General features: G+C 42.7%; 1 protein-coding gene across 2 annotated transcripts in view; it reads right to left on the bottom strand.

Annotated features, from left to right (window-relative positions):
- nrp2b (neuropilin 2b) overlaps positions 1-21,116 on the bottom strand; it is a 101,566-nt gene extending 80,450 nt beyond the window's left edge. For both annotated transcript variants that reach the window (XM_080498539.1, XM_080498540.1), the window contains exons 1-2: positions 20,191-21,116; positions 6,733-6,913 (exon numbers count right to left, since the gene is read on the bottom strand). In XM_080498539.1, the coding sequence (XP_080354665.1) occupies positions 6,733-6,913; positions 20,191-20,266 (257 nt within the window). In that variant the 5' untranslated portion in view covers positions 20,267-21,116. The remainder of the gene's footprint in view (positions 1-6,732; positions 6,914-20,190) is intronic.
- Between the last annotated feature and the right edge of the window lie 789 nt (positions 21,117-21,905).

Raw genomic sequence — 21,905 nt, forward strand, 5'->3', positions numbered from 1 at the left:
CATATTTACACACAGTTTATACCATATGAACTACATTGCTACACAGAAGGCTCAGACAAAAATCATATAGACAACCTTCAGAGTCATATTTTTTATGGCATATTTGCAATCGATCAAAAAGAAAACAAAATAACTGAGGGAGATTTCTCAGATAAACTTTATGGTGTATCCAGGAAATGTGCTTCCTATTCATAACTTATTTAGGTAAAATGAGTCAAATGATTTTCAGCCACCCATGTTTATGTGAGAAGTTTGCATTTTGATTGAAGTATTTTAGTAATTTCACGTAAAAAAAATGTTTTTGTATTTATATAAGAATTTGAATTAAATTGGACTAAGTGAGTGAGTGAGTGAATAAACCTGTGTAGAAAAGTTTTTGATGACAGTAGAAGTGCATATTTAACATCTTTACTTACATTAAAGTAAAGAAATGTTCTGAAATATAGTGAAGTACAAAAAGTTGAGAACATCACAACATGTATGTCTGCACAATATGACCAGCTGAATCATTATGATAAACCTGAAAATTCAAGTTGTATCAGAGTCAGAAATCAAATCATACTGAAAAACCGGGTACAACCTGGCTCGTCTTTGTATAAAACACTATCTTTACTGATGTAAATTGATCACTTCTTGTGTGTGCACCTTCAGTTTCAATAACTTTCGCTGCTTTGATTCGTTCACTGTGATATTGATTTATCACTTTTAAAGTAACGCCAAGATCCAAACTTGGTGTTACTGTTTTTGTTTTTGCGGATGTTGCTCTGATCATGAGGGAATCACTGCCATACAGCTATTAATCCTGGAGTTGTCATCTGTAGAGGTTATAAAACAAGTAACGGGCCAGTTTTAAGAATGAGGGGCGAAGAAAGTACAGATAAAAACTCATCTGAAACATAATCGCTCCAGTAAAGTGCACATAAATGAAAGACCTACTTATTAAAGTAACAAATGAGCTGTTTTCACCTCTGTGAACAGATTATGGCACATTTCCGAACATTAAAACAGCAATGAAACAACCTCCCTGCACTACAGTCATGACCCCGGCTGCAGGGGGGGCCGATTCCCCTGGTGGGGAACTTGGATTTGTCAAAAGCAGCAGCATAAACCTCAAACTATGTGTTGAGCTACGCATTTGGTTTCCAATGAGATCTCTTTGCTTCTCTCCCTGCAGCTTTGTGATCACGCTGTTCGACAGCAGTGTGTTGGGATGCCTGTCCGGACGTACGACTCTCCCGCTGCTCGAGTCATTGTGACGGTAATTCAAACATGCAGGCAGCTGCTAAATGCCCACAGCTGCTAAATGAACAGCCACCATCACTGCGCATGCTGTTCCTCCGGCTTCCTCCCTCTGTCATGTCGTCTTTTCATCCCTCCCTCCACCTCTCTCTTTGTGCCTCTCTGTCCTCAGGACAGTGTCACATCACATCACTCTCCCTGCTGCTCCTCTCTCAGCCGTGTCTCCAAGCACCATGCCCACCGGTCAGGTGTATCCATATGGGAGAGTGACATCAAATATTTCCTCCACAGACACCAGAATGGAGCTTCCAGGCTTTGAGCTGTTTTAGCAATGTTTAATACGTTGCATTGATCGCAGCCAATTGTGCAGAATAGGGTGCTCAGAGGAAGAGAAGAGAAGAGAAGAGAAGAGAAGAGAAGAGAAGAGAAGAGAAGAGAAGAGAAGAGAAGAGAAGAGAAGAGAAGAGAAGAGAAGAGGAGAGGAGAGGAGAGGAGAGGAGAGGAGAGGAGAGGAGAGGAGAGGAGAGGAGAGGAGAGGAGAGGAGAGGAGAGGAGAGGAGAGAAGAGAAGAGGAGAGGAGAGGAGAGGAGAGGAGAGAAGAGAAGAGAAGAGAAGAGAAGAGAAGAGAAGAGAAGAGAAGAGACCTGGCATGAAGTTAAATGATTAATTGAGGCAGAGTACAAAGACAAGGTCTAAATCATTAGTGGAACCATTATCGTTGACTGCAGCTTCTCTGTCATATAAATCACTTCTTAACTCACTGCTTTACTCCACATTTCAGTCATGAGAAGGCTTCCTGTGTGCATGCATACACACTATACAAGCTGTATCTAAAAGCTGAACGTTACCTTAGATTTCTTCTCTAAATGGACGCTCTGTGTGAATGCATGTGCGCCTGCAACGTAAATGTATTTTAGTAAAAGTTGTAGTAGAGACGGTGCAAAGTAAAGGAAGAGCGCCAAAAAGACAGTGAAACACAGATGGACAAGAAAAGAGGAATACGTGGCGTTTGACTTTCCGAGACGCACTGCACCGTGATGATCCGGCACACAGCAGAAGCAAGAGGGCGACGATTGAGGCAGGAGTGAGGGGAAAGAGGGAGAGTAATTAGACGAAAGCAGAGGAGATCGAAGAACATGAGGCCAAAAGGAGAGAAGAGGTAATGATGAAGGGTGGGGTGGGGGGGTGGTAGAGCGGGGTGTGAGAGGGTAAAGAAGGTGAGACTGACAAAGTTGCAAGAGCAGATGAAAGATGATAGATGGGCTCCATTGGGCAGCAGCGAGGGGTTGGGTCAGAGGGGTGAGGAAGGGTGAGATGAAATGAGGGGGGCAAGAACGGGGAAAGAGCCAGGAGGAAAGAGGAGAGGAGAGAGTGAGAGAGAGAGAAGAGGTAGCTGTCAGGATGATTTGAGTCTGCCCTCAACAGACCCTGACGCTGCACTTTTACCTTAGCCAGTGTGTGTGTGTGTGTGTGTGTGTGTGTGTTCTTTCCGAACACTCCAAATAGAGATCTTGTTTTCAGAGACAGAGCCGTGCACTGAGCTAAGAGGAAAATGTGAAGTCGACAACCAATTGCTGCCTGAAACGGCAGCGTATTCCACACCTACACTTTTTTTCAAACCACTACATTCAGCTTAACGACAACAAGTTCCTGCATCAGCCAAAAGAGCCACTTTGCTTCAGTTCGCACAAATGCACAAACAAGGTATTGTGGCTTTTGATCATATTTAAAGGGGAAAAAAGCTCAGAAATTAAATTACATTAAAACCACTTATATTCAATAGGGTTTAATCTAACTAAGTGCTGTATATCCTTCTAAAAGACACATCCATTTCATAATGGACAGAATACGGAAATATGCTGGATTTAAGCTACTCATTATGCAACTTAGTGGCAATTTTGAGCATCTCAGTGTGACACTTTCAATATTGTCCCGAACAAACGTATATATTAACTATATTAAAGACAGTAGTCCTGAGTATTGGGACAGCAGGACTGTGGATTTAACAGCATCATGTCTCTCAGAGGATAATTGAAGTTGAATAATTTCAAGATCTTAACATTTGACATTAAATACTCAACCACAACAAAGGAAAACAAAACACACAGAAAAGTCTGTTCTGTCGAGTCAATTGCATGATTCACACATTGAATTGTCCATAACACAGACATGCAAAGACACATAGACACATCTACTAATCCAGCAGATCTGTAACTAATATCCATCACCTGTGATGTCCTGATGGCACCACATCGACTGTCCTATGACAGGAAAAGAGAAGTCATGCTTCGTAATGTCTGCTCACGGAGACAGTTATCTCCCAGCTTAACGGCTATCAGAGTTCCTGTTTATCTCTGCGGGGGCACCACAGCTGTTTCCTTGCACTTAAATTGCTCCTGTAAATGAATCTTAATGAAAACATCTCTCTTATTTTGTTGACAACCACTCTATTGATTTTGAGCGTGGAGCCGGCAGAGTGCTTGACAAAATGTGATGCATTATAGATTACAGATTCCCATCTTAAATTGCAATCAGGGACCGTGATAGATTAGATTGCATCTTTATAGTGACTCACTACAACAATACATGTCTGACTGGGGCATATGCATGTCATGCCCATTCATGTGTGTGTAGTGCACATATGTGTTGATCAGTGATTTTGTGAGGTTCCAAAAAAACCCAGTTCATTTTGTGTTTTACATACAGGACAAGTTAGGGAAGACGCATGTCCTTGTTCAACTTGCCTTAACAAGCAAACACTGAAGAAGAAATTAAAGAAGAACTGAAAAGATGGGTGTGGGTTCATGTACATTTAAAATCATCATCAGTTTCCTGTTTCACAAAGCTATAATGCAGGTGCTCTAGCAAAGAACACATAAGGTTTCTGAAGGCATATTAAATGACAGAGACATTCAAAAGCCAGAGATGGAGTCAAACGGTGACAAAGACACAGATGTGTGTGTGTGTTTGTACGGATGTCAGGATTGTTGCCGACAGTCACTGGCTGACCACATACGCCTGATTCCCACCGACACACACACACGCCACCAGTTTCTTCTCCTTGGCCTCTTTGCCCTTTGAACCAAACAGCTCAATTTCAGCCTACCCTTGCACACACGCACACACGTACGCACCGGTGCACACTCCAGGCATTTGGCGCCTGTGGACCTAAATAGCTCAGCGCTGTAGGGATCTTGTAAATAACAGCCTATTAAGCTGGAGAAGTTACCACCAACACTGCAAATATTTCACTCTTACAGGAACGGTTTGGACTTCAACTCCTGCAAAAAGTGGTCTGTGTCATTATTGGGGCCAACCTGAGGCTATACTGTACAAATATACCCTGCACACTATGCTGTGTGCATGCGCCATAATAAATAAATCAGGGCCCACTGTTTCTTGAAGTTCATCTAGATTTCCTCCCCCTGGGAAGCAACTGGACTTTAAATGGATGCGAGGCCTTCAAAGAGGCAGCGGAAAGAAGGGCATAGGTACTGGAGGAGAGAAAAAGGATTAGAGGAGGAAACTGTGAACAAGAGGGCAGAAGAAATTGTAGACTAAGGATTGAGGATCCAATGTATTATAACTGGACATGGAGTAATGCTGACAAAAAACAAAAACAAAAACAAAAAAATGATAAAGACAGCAATACAGTAAAGTGTGATTTTCATTTCCACCACACAGTGCGAAAGAACAGCAAAACAGAGCAAAGCACAGCAGGCCTTTTCAACCTTTCAGCTTTTCTACAAACAGGCAGTGAAATATTGATGCCTCGATTCCAACAAAGAAATGTCTGAATGATTTTGGTACATCTGAGAGAGGAAAATTCACCTATCTATAATTGATAGGGCTGAAATGTTAATAGCTGGACGGAAAAGCACCAGAACAGAAACACAAGATAGGTTGAAGGTGTGCGTCTGTGCTACTCTCCATGCTGCCGGGATTGAATCTGTAGCCTTTGCACTCAGTGGCCAGGAAGGTCTTTCTGCTTCTGCTGTGTGTCATGTTGAACAATGACGTTGCAGGAATAGAGATAAAAGGTAGTTTTAGGTTCAATTGGGAAAAATATGTGAAAACATATATGTTGTTGTGAAAGCATATATTTGAGTGTGGCTCAGTGGTGTAGTGGTTAGTGCTGTTGGCTCCGAGTGCATGCATGCATGGAAGCCTGGAGACTAGTGGATTGACTGTCACATTGTGATAACTTTATGCAGAAATTATAGTTTTTGAATGTACCTTTTCCTTTCCAAACACTTCCTCGGACCTCTTGCAGATCTACCTCTTAAGTGTAATAATACAACAATGAAAAAAACGTATTGACTGAGAATTATTTCTATATGTATTAATCCCATATATAGCATGTGATTTGCAACTCACCATATGTTTTTTTTTCATTTTTCACGCGGGCATTGTTTCCATGATATCCCAGCATGTGCATTCGTCAAACAGTCTGCCTTTATCTCTGCTTGCTGTGTTTTTATTTCACGCTGCCTATCTGTCCCCCACACCATTAGTCTCAGCGCGCAACCAAAGCCAAACCAGACTAAAAACAATGATGGACACCAAATCCTCTAATCTGTGTTAATTCTTCCAAAGTGTGAAAACAGTGCTGGAGCGCTGAATGTGTTGTAATTAGACTTTGATAATTAGAGACAGGGGACCGAGGGAGGTCCCACAGTGATTATTATGGGATTGTTAAAGCCAGAGAAACAGGAGGAGAGTGGGCTGAAGTTCGCCAAATGCACCCAACAACTCTCACACAGAGACAGGCTGGTGGAGAGAGGAAATCCAGGGAGAGAACGAGTCAAACTAAGATTTATTTTTTTTTTAAGTTGCAATCTAACTTTTCAATTAACATAATTCTTTACAGGTTTTTGTCATCCACTGAGCACATCGTGAAATCTGCGAGTCCCTGCAAATAAGTATATAATGACAGGTTAGATCTTTAAAACATTGAATATCTGCAAATCACAAACATCTTCTTACAGGGGAAGGTTTTGTGTTACTTATAGTTACTGCCCTCACGTCTGTCTTTATACTCAGGTTCTTGAAATAGTTAAGACCCAAAAACAGAAAAAATGTATCAAAGCAGCTACAACACAGCTGAGATGAATTACAAACATGTAGACAGCAGTAAACCAGACTTATAAAATTAGGCTGGCAGCTGCTGATGTGTCGCAGCTATTCTTGATACATGCTAATAGTAATGTTACTGACATATCTCATGTGGCTGCCAGGAGGACTGAGTCACATCAGGATTGATGAGGTGCTCCAGCAACAGTTTCGTTTAATGAAATACTAGCAGAGCTGCTCTCCACTGGAGACAAGAGCGTTGCGTATTGCTTACGCTAAACCTTGACTGTGTGAAGAGGGCAGAGACAGCAGCTTTGCAACTCTGCATCGATTTGATATGAGGACCCCGTGGAAATCAGCTACAATAGACTTTCAGGCAGCAGTGCTCCAGTGAAGCATTGCATTAAAACAGAGTCCTACCTGCAGTCGAGCTTCTCTATTTCAAAGTGTGGGTTGAAGTTGAGGACGATGCGTTGTGAAGGCTCGGGGGCAGTGATGATCCAGCGACAGTTCTGGTGGGGGGGGTACTCCAGCGGGTAGCCGGGGGTAGTGATGTAGCCGGCATCGCTGGCATCTAGGTAGCCTCCACATGGCTCGGATGCTGGACGGAGAGATATCAATAAGATAGAGAATGTGAAATCACCATTCATGCAAGACATGAAAATCAATCAATCAGTCAATCAACTTTATATAGCAGGTTTTTATATATTAAGGTAATACAAAGTGCATAAAAAGTCAAGGAATGGAATACTTTCATAGTTTTTGTGGCTTTGGGTCACTGTACTCGTGTCTTCTGACACAAGCACTGCGACTGCTTCAAAACTTTATCACAGCTGATGTGTTTGCTAAATATTTTCACTGAGGTTAATGCTGTGGTTGACTCAGTGGAATAAGTTCACTGATGGATGGTTCTGAATTTGATTAAATAAAAAAACAGCCCGAAGGCAAGTAAAGGTTGAGAATCAGAGGACAGAGGTTGAGTATGCTATGAGAGGAAAGGTGAAGAAAGACATTTCTATTTACAAAGTGAGATGCATGATTTTATCAAAAAACAGCAACAATGAAGAAGGAACAATCAGACAAACTTCCAAAAACAAACATGTATATAGAATAACTTTGCTCACTGCAGAAGATAAGTCCACACCATTGACATTGCCTGTCGATCAGAAGGGAGGTAGGAACTCAAATTAATTTAAAACACATTCGTTCATCACTCGGCAAATGGAGCAAAAACAGATAAACTACAGATAGAGGTTGTGTTTGCAGAGGAGACAGGATATGAGAAAGAAGAAAAAACGTGTCTGTGTGCGTGGTGTCACAGGTCACTGCAGCATCACGGTGAAGCACAAAGCTTTCATTCTGGCCCAGGAACACTAACACACACACATGCACGCGCACAGCTTTCCACATGCCAGTGCCACTGTCACAGAGCGGATCCACTTGTCAGCGGTCATGCGTCTGTGTCATGTCATAAACAATGCCGTTCATTCACTGGCGCAGATGTACCCTGACATAGATGGGTAACTCATACGTGTCTGTGACACCCAGCGGCATAACACACACAATTCTACTGTATGAGGTCTGTGGTGTCTATTGTGCAAAAAGCTGGCTGCTCCGTTTGATGGACTGTGCATTTCATCAACCACAGCAGAGCTTCTTTATTGTTGCAGATCTGCAGAAGTTAAGTTAAACCATCGAGGCAGTTCAACCATCAATGCAACCTTTGTCAGGTCTGAACAATCCCGATATGTCGGGCGCAATCTGAACCAGAATCCAGAGTTGCTACGTTGCTCACAGTTGCATGTTGCACACGACACAGTTTAACATATTTGTATGATAAAAAAAAGAGTGCGTCTTCCAGCTAAACACAGATTACAAGCGCTTTGTGGAGAAATTAGTGGTATTATAAAAGAACAACTGTATCCAAGGAATTCATTCAGCACGAAAATCTGATCAAAGAGAAAATCTCGAACAAAACAGATGGGTTTCAGCAAATATTTTGGCAAAACTGACAGCCGCACTGCACCAGGTTATTTAAAACAAAAAACAAAAAAAAAAAAAAAAAAACGTCTGTGAGTGCCGGCTGCTTGATGGGAAATATTTGGCCGGTGAGCAACCTCTAAAATAATTTCCTGTTTTGGAGTGGGAAGCAAAACAAAGTCACAATCAAGCTCCTGACAGTCTGTATTACTCTTTCAATCACTGCTTAAATATGTGTCAGGAAACTGAAGAAAAAGCCAAGGGAGGATAATCTATGTGAGGAGGTGGTGGTCTGAGGCACCAAGCGGGCCCGTTGTGCCGTGACGTTTTATTTATTGCCCCTGTGCTGAGAGGGGTGACATAGCCAAGTCAAACTACTCAGCAGAATACGACATGTTTTAATGCTATTAATAGTCGGCTACTGTAAACCTACTCTGAGAGGAGTCACACATGCAAACATTAACACACAGGCATGGCATAAACACTTTATCAGATGTGATCTTCAAAACTAACTCAAGGAGAAGGTCAAACCAACATGCACATGGAAACTCTCCATTTCTTTTCTACTGCAAAATACACAAGCATACGTCTGAAGCGTATTGTACATTTGAGAGACAGTAAAGGAAGACTAAAGTGGGGGTCAGATTTCAGCACTCGGAGCACAATGTGATTGACACTCTGGCATGTATACCTGGTGTCTACCTCACTCTGTCTGCAAACAATTAGCGATCACCGCTCTGTATCTCCTGGACTCTGCCGGCCTCTCCCTCGTCCCACCATGCAGTGAGCCAACTAGTCCCGTCTATCTCCTCCTGTCTGTTTCCAATCTCCCTGGTGACATACAGTAATACAAGAGTAGAGTTACAAGAGCTATGCGGCCCAGCCAGATGCATTTCATCTCAGCACCACCTGGATTAGTGTTTAACCACTCGGGAATCTCACAGCAGAGTCGGCCAAACACCACTTTTAGCTCACTGCTTTGCTAACGCATCAGACCAAAACTCAAGGAGAGGCAATGCAAGGGGTACATTTTTTTTTTTTTTTAAGAAATCTAGCTGAAAAAAAGTCATTTAAAATTAGTCTTTGATTACAGATAATTGTCACTTCTTTAGTAAAGTAGTGGCATTACTTTATAACTTACTGAAATATTTAACTTACTACTTACTTGGGAGAGTTGATGTTACTTTATCTTAAACGTACAATAACATGTTGTAATTTGGCCTTAGTTGGAGGGAGATGCTCTTTAATCTGGATGTTTGCAGGACTCTGGGATCTTTCAGTGAGACATTCTTCCTCTAGTAAACAGGAGCCTGCCGAAATTGTAAATGTAAGCATAAAAGCCTTGCTTATGCTATCTGACGAAGAGGAGCAACTCTGCAACTTTCCAATTTTCATGTAAGAGAAGAAATGAGTAGCGGGAGCACTGAACGCTCAACTTCTCATCGCATATCAGTTACCAGTGTATCCCTGCCAAACATAGTGCCGTTACAGTAATACGTTGGTTTATGACACTCTATTCCCAATAGCCGTTACTGAGATTAGATTAGAAAAAGTTTGAGTGAAAATGTGATTTCATGAAAGTTAGTTCAACTAGCATACTCTTTTACGGTTTCAGTTTCAATACTGTTCATTCTTTCATTACCCGCTCAGCCACCACAAAATAGCTATTTGATAAAGTGCGGAAAGAATAGGAACACCTGTGCAATGAACCATCTACATAAAATCTACTTTTAAGGGAGCGTTCCTCTGCCAGTCTGTCCATTTTTTATAGTCCTGACCACCCTCTCCTCTCTGCCGCTCACCTCTGGCATACAGCCGATAACGACAGCACCTCCAAGTGTCTGATGAATAAGGCCAGGGTAATAGCGAGGCCGACACTGTGCATGTATGAAGTATTGGCTCGACTCTACTCTCGGGGTCTATTAATCTCCGGACACCCGGTACACGCAGAAAGTCAGTCAGCGATTACCACATCCACGCACAGACTGCGTCCTCTTGTTTGTTCATGAGCTTTGTGTGTGTATACTAGATACACACTCTGTAGCCACTCGACTAACATTGCAAGAGTGGGATGTTTTTGCTTTGGGAAAGAGAGAGCTACCTGCTGTCCTTTACCCCCCCCCCTCGTAACGAGAAAGTGTATACATTTAGCTTCTAAAAATAAATTACAAGAATGTGGATTTATTTTCCATGCTACAGCACTCAGACATGCATCCTGGGAAGGAGGCGCAGAGTATGTGTGTGCGTGCGTGCGTGCTGAAACTGAGATGCTGAGTTGAGAAAGTGACAGAATACACAGCAAGAATTACCAAGCAGGTAAAAGGCAGAATCATCATTTAATGTCCTTTAACCTTTGCTGGATCAGTCCCGCTTCCTGCGAGCTGCTGCAGAGATTTGATGTTCATCCTCTGGATGCCAAAAACGACTCGGGGTGAACGGGTGCGTTTACAGGACGAAAGACAGCCCATCGCAACATCAGCATATCTAATTTTGTGCCTCGTACTTGCCTCCTCTTGACCCTTGTTTTCACACTAAACTGTCTTTTCTTTACTCAACCACAGAAGCGTGCACGACCTTCAGGGAGAAGCTGTATTTAGACCACATATTCACAACCCGACTGCAAACACAAACCGCTGAACATCACTTATCCCCCTCTGGCTCAGACGTTACTGATTTCAGACCACACACGCGGACACACACACATACACATACTGGAACGCTCACACACACATACACACACAAACGCATGCACACGCACGCGCACACGCACACGCACATGCACACACACACGGTAAGCAGCAGTAAATGGTGCTAAGCAGTCAAGCACGGATATGAGACAGGTCATTGCATTATTTATGGCTCTCCACCGAGGTACTGCTTCCTGATAACACCTATTCAGCAACTTTTCAACAAATGCGCATGCCTCGACACACACACAAACACAGAAATGAAATAAAACATTTTTCTGAATCCCTAACATGTGCAAAAACACACACACACACTCACTCTCTCTCACACACACACACACACACACACACACACACACACACACACACACACACACACACACACAGACACACACACACACACACACACACACACACACACACACACACACACACACACACACACACACACACACACACACACACACACACACACACACACACTTCCACACAGAGCTACTTAGCACAATTGAACCAGATCCTTGTTTGTTGGCCCCAAATGCAAATGCTTTGACCTTGTTTCTAAGCTCCCTTACAGATTCATTCTCCCTGTGAGGGAGTCTGATTTGACTTTAAACAGACACTTTTCAGCCTGTAGCAATCGATTTGCCAGTCTGCGAGAACTTTGCTAATGTGTTCTTGTCTGCATTTATTTCCACTGACTCGACCCCGTAATGAAAGCATTAGTGGTTCAGCGAGGGGTTTGTGTATGAAAAGTGAGAGAATGCGCCTCTCTTGCACTGCAAACCAGGAGGCTTGTTAAAGGGGAAACCTGTCAACTTCCACCATCACTGGTCCAGACAGTTCAAACAGCACAGTGAGACCACTCTCGTGCTCTCATTATTGTGACCGAGCAGGAAACAGGTCCCGAAATTCAACAATCAATACTTTCTGACCATCTGTATCAAAGCCTGGGGGAAGGAATGCTAATTTCCGCATCTATTTCTATGCATTTCTTTTACTATTTATAATTCAGTTTTAGTGGATTGTTTCCAGCATCATGCAAAAACTCTCAAAGGGCTCCAGGCAGTGTTTCCTTCAACAATTGAGATAGTGATACTAACTTGTGGAAAAATAAAATGTTCTGCGAGTTGGGGAATATGAGAAAATGTCAAAAACAACAAACTAAAATGTATTTTTTGGGTTGAAACCAACAATCTTTTTAGACGTAAAACCTGGGAAACCTCAGGAATGGACAGAGAGAGAAAAGAAGAAAGAAAAAAGGGCAGAGCAGGACAAAAGTAAAAAGAAAAAAAAGAGTGCAGTGCCAGAACATCTGTCTCTCATCATCTGAAAGGAGAAAGTCAGCAGCTCAGAAAAGCTCACTGGACAGAAAACGCAACCGTCTCTCTCACACACACACTCACACACAAACAGGTGGGGCTGCGTTCTCCAGGTGCAGTGCATTAAACAACAGTGGAAAACTACAGAGTCGGTGCGTGTGTGTGTGTGTGTGTGTGTGTGTGTGTGTGTGTGTGTGTGTGTGTGTGTGTGTGTGTGTGTGTGTGTGTGTGTGTGTGTGTGTGTGTGTGTGTGTGTGTGTGTGTGTGTGTGCGTCTGTGTGTTAGAGAGCGAGGGATGATGGAAAGACTACAAAGCATCAGTGGAGAAACAGAGCAATGGGAAAAATGGAGCGAAGAGAGGACATTACTCATAAAAATGAAGCTGACTGTGTGAGAGACAGAAAAAAGTACTGACAGGAGAACAAGCTTCTCAACTCAGGAGCGCAGACACCACCTGATCTACGGCACTTTAGAGAGAATATAAAGAACAAGAGGAGACGTATGGAGAGGGAACTGTGATGAACACCAAGGAGTAACTACAGCAAACTAAAATAAAAAATAAATAAATAAATAAACAGAGCTTGAGCAAAACAGTATGAACTCTGAGGGGAAGTAGAAGGGTAAAACTTCCAGATTCAACACAAATCACAAAACTTATTGAAAAGGGATGTGATGGCAACACAGTCAGTGCCACCTTGACCTCGCCTTCACACACCATTTGGACAAACCTTTTGTCCTGAGTGGCACATGTCTCAGAATTCATGTGACAATAAAAATCCCAACATGGTGACCTGAGTAGATGTCACTTGTTTAAAAACAAGAAAAGAATAGACCGGGCTGCTGCAAAGAGAGTTTTCCTTTTCTCTTCCGTTGTTATTTCTTGTTTCCAAAGTTGAACAACTTTATAAGTGTTCAAGTGTTGTAAACAGCTTGTCATCTGGTGGGACGTCTGCTCTGCTCAAATGTTTTTGAGTTTGTTTTTATTCTTAAAAACTATGCCTTCATCTTCCCCACGGCTTGATCCATCCCTGAACAAGGAAAACACTGAGAGAATGACAAGTAGATCCACTTTTACTCACAGCTGCAGGCAGTTTAAAGTCACCAATGCATGTTTTTTGTTTGTGCTAGAAGTGTCCAGAGAAAGGCCACGCACACCTGGACTCAAACCATGAATATACAAGGACTTGCTGTGAGGTAGGGGGTGATAATTCCGACATTACTGTGTTGGTTGTCCTGTCATTTTCTGAATCATGCAAGTGAACCACAGGGGACTTTGAATTGCATCTGAATTGCATGATTATCAAGTTTTAATGTGCCGCCGAGCAAAAGGGGCAATGTTCCCATAGAGCCCATTTACTCTCACTTTTCTCAGCAATTCAATTGATTTCACATACTGTCAGTGACAACATGGTCATATCACAGACCTCAACAAAACATGCTCATAGGAGCTGTTGTGATGTGGAGACTAAAGATAATGTTGATTATGAAGCCAATAGTTTTTTCTTGTATCAGCCAATCTGCTCTCTAAAAAACTTAGAAGACAATTTGGACATATCTTATAAGGAGATATGCTATGAATACCATTATAACAAGCAGTATTTCCGCCAACGTTTCTGCTACATCGTTAGATTTCAGGACACAACTGACTTCATCATTATCGTACAGTCAAAGGAAGAGTTCATCTGCGAATGTTCTTTCGAGCGATTGTGGGAACAAACCCTTAAAGGAGCTTACTTAGTGATAAACTTCAGTGTTTTGAGGGTTGTGTGAACGAGTCCTTCCGACAAGTCGTGTGAATGGATTTCCGACCAGCATGAGAACAAGCGGACTGACAGAGTCAGAGAGAAAAAGGCAGAAAGAGAAGAAACAATGATCGTTTCAGAACTGTAAAGAGATTTCCCACCGTGGCGAAGCGGGGCAAAAAGAAGGTGAGAGAGCTTTTCTTAATCGGGGTGAGGGAAAACACTGTCAGGAGCGAGGTGTGGAGAAAGAGACAGAGCGCGCTATTAAAGAAGAATCGAGGAGCCACGAAGAGGGAAAAAACAACAGGATGATTCAGCGTGAAGAGGGACAGAAAGAGGAAAAACAACCTGTGGCCTCACACTGCTCTGGAGGGACTACATGAACACACACGCACTTTCGCTTTGTGTCAGGGTTTTAAAAAGAAGAAAAACGTAAGAATGGGCAAATATCCTAATTTGAAGGATTTCCATGAGCTCCTCTTCCCTCTGAGGACGTTTGTTCTTCACAAGTGTACAAACACAGTGACACACACACACACACACACACACACACACACACACACACACACACACACACACACACACACACACACACACACACACACACACACACACACACACACACACACACACTGGCCTGAACATTTTCTCTAATTACTCCAGTCATTACCAACGACCAATGAAGACACTAGAATACTAACAGTTTACTAATGACATGATAACTGTAATTAGAACATCCTGTTGGACCCACTAATTGTCCTTTACAGAGAGAGAGAGAGAGAGAGAGAGAGAGAGAGAGAGAGAGAGAGAGAGAGAGAGAGAGAGAGAGACTGTGCCAAAGGTTAATTGGCCTAATGTTTTTTTTCGCTCATTGCAAACCTGGTTGTTGATGTCAGTAGACAAACTCCTGCATTATTCGACCATGATTATTCTAACGACTCAAACACAAATGCAGTCCTATATGATTACAGTAAATGTCTTTCAAAAAAGATTGATAAAACAAGTTAATGTGTCCCTTCAGAAAAGGACAAAGCGGATAACTCATTAAAAAATGCTCACAATATTATAAATAACCAGTATTTTGGGGTAATGGCAAATTTTTTGAGTTGGTATAACAAAAATACAAAATTGAGAGTAGTTTAAATAAGCACATATTCTCTGGAAGTAGTACAGTTAGCTGGGATTAACTCCAGCGCCTGGTTACCCTGAACAGGATAGAGCACTATAAAAGATAGATGGATGGGTTTTCTGTCGGTTTTACCTCTGACGGTAGCTATTAATCCTGAAACCTGGTACTAAACACCTGCTACCTGCAGGGTAGTTGAGGTGAAATTAGAGCAAAGGCTCTATAGAAGTATCATCTGTCACACAAAACAATTCAAATATATCCAGCGCTTTCATTTTCATCTTGCTTTTTATACATGAGCATCATATTCTGTTCAAATATGCTATTTCAGGGCTTCGTGAACAGTACATCATAGTGAGATTATACACTGGTACAATCAGCAGCTTGTTTTGGCCAGAAACCCTCCTGTGTGTCGTGAAGGAGACGAATAAATCAGCATTGGTTTACTGCAGGTGGCTCCACTCAACTACTGCTTCACACTCTACTGCTTTGCTCTTATTTCACTAATGCCCTATAACACTCACTCCCTCTCACTTTCTCTGTTTTCCACTTCCAAACACTCACGACTACTTGCTCAGACCACCTCCCTCCATCTCTCTGCTCATTTGTTTCTCTGCTTCATTGTTTCAGTGTGCTTTCCCGGCAGATAAGTTCATAAGTCATGCCAGAGAGGCATCATAAACCTACATTATGCCATAATTTTCTTCCCTTAATATCCGCAAATCATTCAGCACATCTGAAAATGCAACAGCAGATGAGAAGCACTCAAGTAACAGTCCTATAAAATACAAGCAATTCAGAGAGTTAAGCAGACAAACATGGAAAAACTGATTTCAGAGTCACTAATTATCCTTTCTTTATATAACCAGCTGCAACACATTTGCTGCCAAAACAGAACAATCACTCTTTTAAATGTGTTCAATATTCATAATACACTGTTATAATACAGCAGTTCTGCAATATCCATGCCAATCTTCAGATACACTGAGTAAATATGCACACAGCACAAAATTACACTGCAAAGAACAAACGCAGCTAAATTCGTCTTCATACAATTTGGTTTTTGTAACATTTCGAGCTCAAACTGTATTGTTTCCTAATGAGAAGTAATCACTTTGGAATTACCGTGTTCACGTCAATTCATTACATGCTGACCTAAAAATGGGTATAACCCCATTATGTGAACAAATGACACGGGTGATTTGTTTTATTGATGGCCAACTGACGCTTACAAAGCACTCTGGCCCACACCGATGTAGCATTTAATTATTACAGGCTGACCCCATGGGGCTGCACGGCACCTGGTTAAGGGAGACGCGTGATGAAAGCTGGAGGCTATTGACAACACAGCGGGAAACTGGTCACACTCAGAACACATGATGAACACAAAGTAGTACTGCAGCAAAAAAATCCCCCAAAAACTGTTTGAGTCTGTGGGGAAATGACCAAACCATTACAACCTCATGAGACTGCCTGTGAGGTCCTGAGTGACCCCCATAGAGGAGGTACTGGATCAGTGTCATCTTCGGAAAGTCTGATGAGTTAAAATCGGTTAAAATTAACAGAGCTTCTAAGGACACTGTTTGAGCTGGTGGTGAGGACCTCTGGTTCAGCAGCCACCAGATTAGTCTCCATAATAATCAGCCACAACAGTTAACAGCAGCTCAGCTCATGGTACCTGAATAGGTCATATTCAGTGGCTGGGATGAATCCCCCGAGGAAAATGTTGATTTCATGACTGTAGTAAACTCGGGAAACCTTTGGGATGATTGGTGATTGATCTAAAGTTTCATAAACCAGCAATGTGAACACAAAAACAAAAGACATAAACAGGAAAAACAATCACACATGGGCAATACAGAACCACCAATTAACCTCAAATGAATGCTTTAGGACATGAAAGCCTTAAGGTGCACAGGGAGAACATGCAAAGTCTACACAGGAAGCAAACTGGATTCATCATTCATATCGTTTTCACATAGGTCTGTGTTGATGAAGTTGCTCATCTCTTTCCACCACAAATTGCTCCCTCTCTACATCTTAAATTATGCAGGTTTAGTTGGGACCCATCAAAAACTACCTCATAAAAAGCCCTTAATGCATACCTGTGGGCATGTCACCCCACTGCCAGCCTACTTCTAACACTCAACATCGTGGTGATCCTGTTTCATCATCCAGCATATTTCTGCAGAGACACTATAGAGGCAGGCAGCTGGTCTTGAGTGGCCAATTACGTCCGTTTATCTCGCTTCCAGGCACAGCTGTGATCAAACGGAATGAAGAAACAGGATCAAACAGCGAGGCTAAAAATCATTCTTCCGTTTCGTTCGCTTCTTTCGCAGCTTCCCTCTGCCTGCCTCTGTCTCTGCTGCTTCCTCCCTCTGTACTTCCATCCCTCCTGTCTCTCACTATATATACACACACACACACACACACAGTTTTTTCTCTCACTGTGCTTTCCTTGCTCATCTCTCCGGAGACAACGGAGAAGAGGCATCTATAAAAGTTTACTGCTGAGGAAGCTTCACTCTGCATAACCCACTGCTGAGAATCTGTGTGTGTGTGTGTGTGTGTGTGTGTGTGTGTGTGTGTGTGTGTGTGTGTGTGTGTGTGTGTGTGTGTGTGTGTGTGTGTGTGTGTGTGTGTGTGTGTGTGTGTGTGTGTGTGTGTGTGTGTGTGTGTGTGTGCCCATGCATGCGCTCCAGCAGCACTTGTGGTACTAGCAGGGAGATTTCAAGGGGAGCTTGAGGGAGTCCCCAGAAAAATGAAGTTTCACCGAGAGTCAGCAGATATTCTGTTGTCAAAGAAAACTAACGGAATATCAGTGCATCCTCATACAAAATAGGTCAAATCCTGCTGTTTGTCAGCGCCTCTCAAACATGCCCCCCCCTGTGGGTGTTCTTTCGTAGTGAGGCTATTTGTAGGACACTGATGGTGAGAGCAGATTGGTCGAGATAGTTAGAATAAACAATGATCTCTATCTGTAGGAGCAGAAAGCTCACTCAGTGTTATCAGAGGCAAACATTGTATTCATCCACCTGGAACAGATTCCATTTAAAAGTTTGCTGTGCTACAAAAACCTGAATCAATACATCCCTCTTTGGTGTTGAATGCAAATTGGGGTCATTTCAACCGCTTGATGAAATGATAAGCTGCTGTTTGTCTGAACAGAACAGCCTCAGAAGTGCTACAGTGTTTGCAAGCAGTCAGCATTTGGTCATTTCCCATGGAAATCCAAACATTTAGAAGTGATGCATCATCACAGTGGCCTGAACCAACTGTTAGATTTTAGTTGCAGATATATTCTTGGTCTCTGGCTTGTATTTTCTCACATCAGGAGTGAGTGTGATCAGAAGAATGGCTCCACTGTTCTGCTCTCTTAGTACGTAGTGGTTCTCCCAAACAACATTTGGAAAACAGGCATTTCAATCCAAGTCATAAGATCTTCAAAAGCCCTCCTGAACAAACTCATGAAAAAAAAAAGGTTTCAACCAACTTCTCCACAGCTACCGCTTTTTCACTTCCCTCTTTTGCACGCGCATCTCGCAGCAGAACGCACAGCTTGTATAGTAAATGGAAACAGTTCGTTAAGTTCTCAGATTTTGTGCATAGACAGCAAAGTGAAGCCATAGGAAACCGAGTGTGGTGAACTGTGTGTGGCTAAAAAGAAAAGTCATCAACCGCATGGTTTGCATGGTGAGGCTCTTTGAAAGCTGAACACTTGTGGTCTACTGTTGCTTCGAAAATATAATATAAGCAATTGATATTGAGCAATTATTAGATATATAAAAAAAAAAAACTGCCACTTTTGATTAGCTGACACTCTTGGGGTGTCATTGAAATGCACACCTTTGGCAGAACAGGAGCAAATTTATGCATCTTTTAATTTGCTTGTGCAGCAACGCCGAAGATGTTTAAAGTATACACCCTTCGTGCGTAAAGATGCTCTGGATAGTACAAAAACGCACCATTACATTAATCACATTAGAGCGTACGTTTTTTCCCCCCCTTCCAATCGAAACGTGTCAAAAAAGAGAACACTGTGATGTGATAAAGCCGAGTTTTGCACATCAGTGTGACCTCTTCCTTCACAGACTCCGGGAGCTGAGGACCTCCACGGATGGAGTCGCTGGATCGCGCCCGGAGCGCAACGCGGCGCAGCGGAGCGGCGGAGCTGACCTCCTGCAGACGGAGCTAGCAGTCCGGACAGATTCACTCCACTGCTCCGCTCCACGGACAGAAACATATGAAATTCTGGTCACGCTTGCAATCAAGAGAAAAAGCTTTACAGCCGTTCTGTGGAAAACGGTTTGATGAAATCTTATCAGACTGAGAGACTGATAAGATGAATAAAAAAAAGTGCTATAAGGTCACTATAAACTTTCAACACTGCTATTCATCTCTATCGGTCTTTATTAAACATATGCCTTGCCACAGCAGTTGAATAAACCGTAGATTTCAATTGGATAAAAAAAATGTTTTTGGTGTGGTTAAATCGATGATGATCTCAAATCAGTCTCAAAAACAGCCTTTTAGTTTGGACAGATCGACACTATCAAGTGGAGAACAATCATAGAAGCGCAGCTGATGGTGATAATTAATATGTAGATATGATCTGCTGGAAAGAAAACGTTCACTTTGGTAGCATGCCATTTTCTCCGTATTTATCTATTCTATTCCGTGTTTGCTGGGTCACTCAGTAACAATGATCTCCCTGCGATCAAGTGTTGAAACGAAAGAGTCCGTCCGTTCGATCGAGCCGTTATTTGAATGGAAAGGAGACTGGGAAGCTCCTCACGACGGTTTTCTTGATGTGATTTAAAAAAATAAAAAAAAATTGTCGCTTAAGCATTACAAATTATGTTTTCGTTCGCAAAACCTGCGACCTCTGTTGTATTTAGTAGTGTATTTGTGAACAAATTGAGGTGGATTTGAATGTTTCGCTCCCTTAAATGAGGTTTCCATTTAAAAACCATGTGTGGCACTTGGATTTAAGCGCGCATCAAGAGTGTCAAACTTACCCACTTCCTGTGCGTTGACACCTGAAGGCAAAAGGAAAGCCAGAATACATCCACAGAACCATAGGAATAAATCCATTTTCCCTCCTCGATTGTGAAGAAAACGCACTTCTCCTCCTGTTTATATTTCTAGACGGTCTATCTAGTGACAAGGCTGCAGGTTAAAGTCCCTCTTTCAGTCCTTTTTCTTTAACAGTCCTCGGTTACTCTCGGGCAACACGCCTGGAGCCCGAATCCAAACGCCGGGAAGCCCTCACTCGACTCTTCAAGGATATCAAGCTGAGTGTGGCGCACAGTTCGCAGAACTTCAGTCAGTGTGAGACCGTTCTTCTCCAATCGTCGAAACCAGAAGCTGCGATCGGTGCAACCTGATCAGAAATCAGCGTGATTTGTACTCTAAACACAGTTTTAAAGCAAAGAAATCCATCTTGGCGCGCGCTGTCCGCGTCCCCCCGTCAGTCAAAATGCGCGTAAAAATGTCGTGCTTGTCAACAGATGACTGACAAAATCTTAAATAAAGAAGAGACTACTGATTGTAACCACGAGCAACATCATCAGAAATGTGTGAAAACAGCTATTTAGTATAATTTTAAAAACAGGGTAACACGTGTCTTTTTTTTTTCCACGGAACGACGAATTATTCCCACTTCTTATTATAAGGCTCTGTTAACAAGGGAGGCATGTATTAGATAAAACTCGGAACGTTTCCCATCAGGTGTCCTCTGAATTTGCTGCCCGAACAGTAGTCCCTTCTTGCGCAAAAGATAACTCAAGATCTCCTGGAAGAGGCAGCTCCGGTCTGTGTGCGTAAAAACTGGCCGGGGGAGAAGAAACGTGGTGCTGCTCCACTCTCCTCCAACGACACTGTGCGTTTCTTCACCAAAGCACTCTCTTCCGTGTCACTTCTCTCTCTCTCTCTCTCTCTCTCTTTCCTTGACAAACAGTATCAGTCTCTCTCCCTCCCTCTCTTTCCCTCTCCCGGCAGGCTCCGACAGTGCGCTCCTTCCCCTCCGATCTCCGTCGGGTTTGTGGCAGCGAACAGGACTGCTCACTCAGTCCCCGAGTCTGTGTGCGCGACCGCGCGCGCGCGTATCGGATTACAGTAGGAACCTCGTCCCGCCTCCATCTAGTCCCTCACTGATTAAAGAGCAGTTTCATCCCCTTCTCACTCTCTTCTCTCTCTCTTTGCCAAACCATCTCCTATCCTCCTGGACACGCAGTTTATTTATTTATTGATTGATTGATTGATTGATTCATATATATATTTGTCTATATAAAATTTCTTCCAGGCTATCCTTTACTCAGTTTCCATGTGCTTTCTCTCCTCTTGTCTGTGCACACTCCCCTCCGGTGTTAAGCAAAATGGAAGGAGGGTTGAAAGGCAGAAAACAGAGGGAGAGACGAAGCCTGCAGCCTGGCTTTTTGAGCTTTGTTGTATAGTGCTGGGAGCTTTAAATGGAACCTGGTCCTGGTTTACTGCATTAGAGGGGAACACACTGACCGAGTATTGCAGACTTATGGAGACTCTTCAAAATGCTGAAGCATCTGGCTGGTAAGTTGCAATCAATTTACCAAGAGCGCCACTAAAAGAGATTGTTATGAAGGATATTAATGAGACTGTTTGCTGTGGAGGAGACAGGTGTATTTGGCATGCAGAGCAGTCATTGTGCTAATATTGTATTGTATTAAAAAAATAAATCACACACATGCATGTGCTT

This window comes from Blennius ocellaris (genome assembly GCF_963422515.1).
Source record: "Blennius ocellaris genome assembly, chromosome: 6".
In the NCBI taxonomy this organism is placed as follows: domain Eukaryota; kingdom Metazoa; phylum Chordata; class Actinopteri; order Blenniiformes; family Blenniidae; genus Blennius; species Blennius ocellaris.